Source organism: Cebus imitator, unplaced genomic scaffold (genome assembly GCF_001604975.1).
Source record: "Cebus imitator isolate Cc_AM_T3 unplaced genomic scaffold, Cebus_imitator-1.0 Scaffold756, whole genome shotgun sequence".
Taxonomy (NCBI): Eukaryota; Metazoa; Chordata; class Mammalia; order Primates; family Cebidae; genus Cebus; species Cebus imitator.
The window spans coordinates 369,480-375,814 of NW_016108071.1; the positions used below are offsets into that span (position 1 = coordinate 369,480).

Here is a 6,335-nt window from a genome sequence, read left to right on the forward strand (position 1 = left end):
AACTATAGAAGTTTTAAACACTTATTGAGTGCCTGCTTTATTTATAACAATATCAGAAACACAAAGGAGGTACAGAAAATGTAGAACAAAGGAATAGCAATTCTTACTATCTTTGAATCTACTGTTTTATTTAGAGCTCTGATCTGGAAAACTATGGTACCTTTGCTCAGACAATGATACTTTTCCTTGTTTTAGCTCTGAGAAGTCCAAACATGGACATATCGTCTTCCCCAAACATCGCGCTTCGCAGACATAGTAGTCAAATTGAAGGTGTTAGACAAATGCATAACAATGCTCCTCGGAGCCAGATGGCCACTGAAAGAGATCTCATGGCATGGAGCAGAAGAGTGGTGGTCAATGAACTGAATAATGGGGTTAGTAGGTGAGTCAATAAGGTAACATTTAGAAGAAAATTTAAAGCTTTAGTCTTAGGAAGTAAATTGAAATGTACTATGTTAGCCTAGTAAATGAGGTATTTTAAAATATAGTTTAGTCATGCATTAGTTTTTCCGTATTATTCCAATGAGTTCATTCCATAACAAATAATGATTATCTTCAATTTGCTCAGCTTTGTGCTGAATGCTTTGGGGAATATTGAAAATGCAAAACATTATCTCCATTCTGAGTTTATAGCCTAGATTAGAAGAAAAGAATACAAATAGTATTAAGGAATAACTCATGAGGTCTTATGCAATTAAATATGTGAGTGATATATGGACCCTAACATTGGAGCAGTCTGGGAGTACAATTATTTGCTAGATGCTAGTGTTCAGAGCATCTTTAGAAATGTCATTTAGGTAGACTTCATTGGATAAAAGGATTTCATTAGGATTAATTTCAAACTTAGAATCCCTATTCATATTTGTAAACCCTAACATTTACTGTAGTAACAACTTTCAGATACTCCACAGCAACTGGAAAGAAATTTAGAAAAGACATTTATAGAGAATATGTACAATTCATTTTAATCAAGTATCTTCCTAACCAAGCCTTTTACCAGATCAACCAACAAGTAGCGAAATTAATTTTGTTTCTCCTTTTCTTCTGCTTTCTGCTATAAGAAGGCAGCAGTAATAAGACAAAAAAAAAGCCATAATTAATTTGTCTTTGGAGTAAATAATTATTTACTCAAAATATTAGAAGCAGAATTGAAAGCAGAGACTTGAAGATATTTGTATCCCAGTGTTCAATGTGGCATTATTCACAATAACCAAATGGTAAAAACAACTTAATTGTCCACCAACAGATGAATAGATAAACAAATTCTAGTATATGTACAAAATGGCATATCATTCAGCTACAGAGAAGAATGATGTTCCGATACCTGCTACAACATGGATAAACATTATGCTAAGTGAAAGAAGCCAGAGACAAAAGGACAAATAGTATATGATTCCACTTAAATGAAATATTGGGACTAGGCAAATTCATAGAGACATACAATAGATTAGGGGTTATCAGGGCCTTGGAAGAAGTAGAAAATCGGAAATTACTGCATAATGGTCACAGAAGTGACCATTGAAAGTGATGAAAAAGTTTGGAAATGTCAGTAATGGTTACACAATTTTCTGAATGTCATTAATGCCACTGAATTATACACCTAAAAATTCAATTGGCAAGTTATATGTTTAGAAGTATTTTTATCTGATTCTTAGATGATTGGTTTTATTTTTGATGATTTTCTGTTACTTTGACCTTTAACTTGTAATTAGGGTACAAGAGGAATGTCGAACTACAAAAGGTGACATAGAAATCTGTCTTTATACAGTTGAAAAGAAGAAAAAGCCATCTTATACTACTCAAAGGGTAAGTATAGTTTTACAGTACTTTGGGATACAATATTTGCAAATATTTGCAGATAATAGGTTTTTTAGAGGCAGCAGTTATGTATCAGGAGACTATTTTAATAGGTGTCTGCATATAGGGAACCTACTTTTTGAGCCACAAATTGAGATGTATGATTATTACTAATAAGAATAAAGTTACAAGTCAAGCGTGTCCCCCAAAATCTGGGACATGTGGTTATTTTAGGTATATTTGTATTAAAATACCATTTTTATATGGTCAGATAGAACCTTAAGTATATTACCAGATCACTAATTAGAATGTAAAACAAATGATCAGATACCCTAGGCCAGAGATTGGCAAACTATAGCCCATGGGCCAAACCGGTTCTGCTATTTCTGTTATTTTTTTATTGGAACACAGCCACATTTACTTATTTATGTCTCGTACATGGTTGCTTTCAGGCTGTAAGACAGAACTGAATAGTTGTAACAGAGATTGTATGACTTGCAAAGCCAAAAAATGTTTACACTCTGGTCCTTTGCAGAAAAAGTTTGCTGATCCCTACCCTAGGCCCATTCCTGGCTTACTTAATCATTTAGGAGCAAAATATGATCTGTACGTTGCGACGTACTAGATAAAGAAACTGCTGAGGAGAAGGCAGGATTGCCAGTATCTTAGGTACATCAAATGTATAGTTTTGTTCCCAAATTTAACCATAATTTCCGTAGAGTGTGGTAATTTGAAGACTCTAGGAAGATTTTCATGTTGTTAAACAAATCTGGATAATGGACCCTGAATTTTAATTTATTTTTCCAGAATTGATAAACAGAAATTTAGATAAATATCAAATGGATATCTGCAAATATTAGATCATTTTGATGTTTGCTTTCTTAACTTTTATTGTTAAGAAATTAACTTTATTGTTTTGTTAGTTTATTTGCTGTTCTCTGATTAGCTTTTTTTTTTTTTTTAGAGATTTTGTATGACTGAGAACAATGACTTTTTATTTTTTTCCTATTAAGCTTATGTTAACAAACATCAGACTTGGCTGAGACTAATGGACAGGGTACTTAGGTCTATAGATATTTTTACTGATGTTGAAAATGTGAAACATTTACATATACTTTTATTTTATTTATTTATTTATTTATTTATTTTGATACGGAGCTTCACTCTTGTTACCCAGGCTGGAGTGCAATGGCGCGATCTCGGCTCACCGCAACCTCCGCCTCCTGGGTTCAGGCAATTCTCCTGCCTCAGCCTCCTGAGTAGCTGGGATTACAGGCACGCGCCACCATGCCCAGCTAATGTTTTGTATTTTTTAGTAGAGACGAGGTTTCACCATGTTGACCAGGATGGTCTCGATCTCTTGACCTCGTGATCCACCCGCCTGGGCCTCCCAAAGTGCTGGGATTACAGGCTTGAGCCACCGCGCCCAGCCTACATATACTTTTAAACTTGTTGGCTCCTAATTACATTAATTCTAGGGTTAAAGCTTAGCTAAATGGAATATCCATAGCAATGTTTTATGTTTGCAAAGCTTAGAATAAAATAATTTTCACTTCAAATATTAGCCATTAAAAATTAAATCTCTATTTTGACCTGTTAACTAAATGAGCATACTGCCAATTCTTGTTATAACTACAAGTAAGTATCCATAGCAACTCAATTTCTTTTCTTCTATTATTGTCCACAAATAGTAGAACTAATCCTTAATGGGATATAAGGAATTAAACATGGGATGAATTTGTGTGTGTGGCGGTGCCTTCGACGAAGAGTCAAACTCTAAAATATTTGAAAAGATTTATTCTGAGCCAAAAATGAGTGATCAGTGGTCCGGGACACAGCCCTTACGAGATCTGAGAATTTGTGCCCAAGATAGTTGGGCTACAACTTTTATACATTTAGGGAGACATAAGACATCAATCGATACATATAAAATGTACATTGTTTTGGTGCAGAAAAGTAGGACAACTGGAAGTGAGGTGGGGGGCTTCCAGGTCAATTTCCAATCAAAGATTTTCTAATTTAATTTGGCTGAAAGTGTTTTTATCTAAAGACCTGGGTTGAATACAAAGGAATGTCTGGATTGAGATAAGGGTTTGTGAAGACCAAGGTTCTTATTATGCAGATGAAGCCTCCAGGTAGCAAACTTCAGAGAAAACAGGTTGTAAATGTTTGTTATTAGACTTAAAATGGTGCAAGACTCTTAGTTGATTTTCTCTTGAAGGGGATTCTCTGCAGATTGTAGGTTTTCTCCCACAAGAGACAACTTTGCAGGGCTATTTCAAGATATGGCAAGGAACATTTGGGGTTAAAATATTTTGATTTTCTTTTTCTTTTGTCATGTGATGTTATGCCAAAGTCAGGTTGGAAAAGTACAGCCACAATTATATAGAGTTAAATAAAACTGCTCTGATGAGACTATGGTTTCTAAGGCATCCAGACTCTTTAGATGGGAATTTGAGCAGGAGAAGAAAAAAAGAGCAGAGTTTAGATTTAAGTTCCAAAAATTAAATTGTTACTTTTTGTATGAAGATTGTTTTGAGTCCTTTCCCTTCTCTTGTTAGAAGTAATCTAAAATTTATTATTTCATTTTTATTTTGTTCAACTCTCTCCTGGGCCTAGTTTTGTATTTCAGAGGTGATGGGGTGGAGAGTGGACTAAATTTATTTTAAAGATCCTTTTCAACTCTTAAGAATCTTAAGAATGCTGTTGATAAAAGAGTCAAACTCTAAAATATTTGAAGAGATTTATTCTGAGCCGTATATGAGCGACCAGTGACCAGACACACAGTCTCAAGAAGTTGTCCTGAGAACATAAGCCTAAGATGGTCAGGCTATAGCTTGGATTTATACAATTTAGGGAGATAAGACATCAGTCAGTACATGTAAGACAGTACATTGGTTCAGTCCAGAAAGGCAGAGGGGGTGTGACGGAGGAGGTTCCAAGTCATAAGCGGATTCAAAAAATTTCTAACTAGCATCTAGTTGAAAGAGTTAAGTATTGTCTGAAGACCTAGAATCAATAGAAGGAAATGTCTGGGTTAAGGAGTTTTAGAGACCAAGATTCTCATTATGCAGAAGCAGCCTGTAGGTAGCTTTTTTCACTGAAAGTAGATTGCAAATGTTTCTTATCAGACTTAACTAAAAGTGCCAGACTCATGGTTGATTCTCTCCTGGATCAGGAAAAAGGCCTGGAAAGAGAAAGGGATCTACAGAATGTTGATTTTCCCAGCAAAGACAGCTTTACAGGGCTATTTCAAGATATGGCAATGAAACGTATTTGCGGTTAAAATATTTTGATTTTCTTCTTTATCTGTTGTACGATATTATGCCAGAGTTAGATTGGAAAGTTAAAACACGTTATAAAGTGTTAAGTAAAATCCCTCTGATGAGACTTGGTTTGTAAGGCATGGAACATCCCCTCATTCCCCACCCCTGCAAAAGACCTCTTAGATAGAAATTTGAGCAAGAGAAGTAAAAGATCAGAGTTTAGCCCTCAATGTTAATCTAGAATGAACAAAAGTATAGATGATTAAATTCACTTATATATCTTAGCACTTTAACAAACTTTTTCTAGATTTTTGAACAGAACTAAATGAATACGCATTATATATACATAAATATGACTGAAATGTCTTGCTTATGTAAATTACGAATGGGCAAATTCTTGCAACCCAGACTTTTTTTTCCAGGAGGTGAAACAATTTTATTTTAGTTGTCTTTAAAACCACAAAGACACTTACGTTCTTCATATATTAGTGCAGATACATATACTTTCTAGAAAATAATTATATAGACATCTCAGAGAAAAACATACCCCATTATATGATTTTAGTGAGGTTGCTTAGAAAAAACTCATATCTGGACTGATTCCTAAAACATACCATTCCACCACCATTCTACTGATAATTGGTATCATCAGCGTGTCTTCCAGTGTTATTACTTATTTGATAATACATACATAGTCTGGCTTATCATTTAATGCTCCATTGGTTCATCATCCTTTTCTGCTGGTTCATCAGCAGGTTGAGCAGTTTGTGCCTTTCTCTGTGGCCTTTCCTCAAGACCTTTCAGGAATAGACACATTATCATCACCATCATCATCATAGATTGTAACCTCAATTTTTACGGGCAATTCCAATGGAAACATTTTTGTAGTTATGTCCTGTTCTGCGGGAATCGTCTCTCTTAAGGCACACAGACCATGTTTAACCAGTTCATTTAAATTGTGTTCTATAAATTTGGACATAATGTGTCTCCAAGTAAGTACTAGTTGATTGAGAACGGGCTCCAATGGACATAGCTCTATAGTCAAAATCGTCAGCAGATGGCCAGGTTTGGAAAATGTAAGGGCCCATAACATCATACCCAGCAATAAGTAGCCCAATATGGTCTCCAGCCATATTGTTGTGTTGGTATCTGGGTCTTGCTTCCAATTAGAGATACAAGAGAAGACACAGGAAGTGGCCTATTGAATGCAAACCTGGAATCCAAGCAGTCCTGACACATAAAAGTACATAACAGTCTAGCATCAGCAGTAAG

General features: G+C 35.1%; 1 protein-coding gene across 1 annotated transcript in view; it reads left to right on the forward strand.

Moving 5' to 3' along the window:
- The window catches only part of BRWD3 (bromodomain and WD repeat domain containing 3), a 128,875-nt gene that overhangs the window by 85,442 nt on the left and 37,098 nt on the right, over positions 1–6,335 (forward strand). The window contains exons 19-20 of the mRNA XM_017519568.2: positions 196–382; positions 1,713–1,965. Coding sequence (XP_017375057.1) covers positions 196–382; positions 1,713–1,965 — 440 coding nt within the window. The remainder of the gene's footprint in view (positions 1–195; positions 383–1,712; positions 1,966–6,335) is intronic.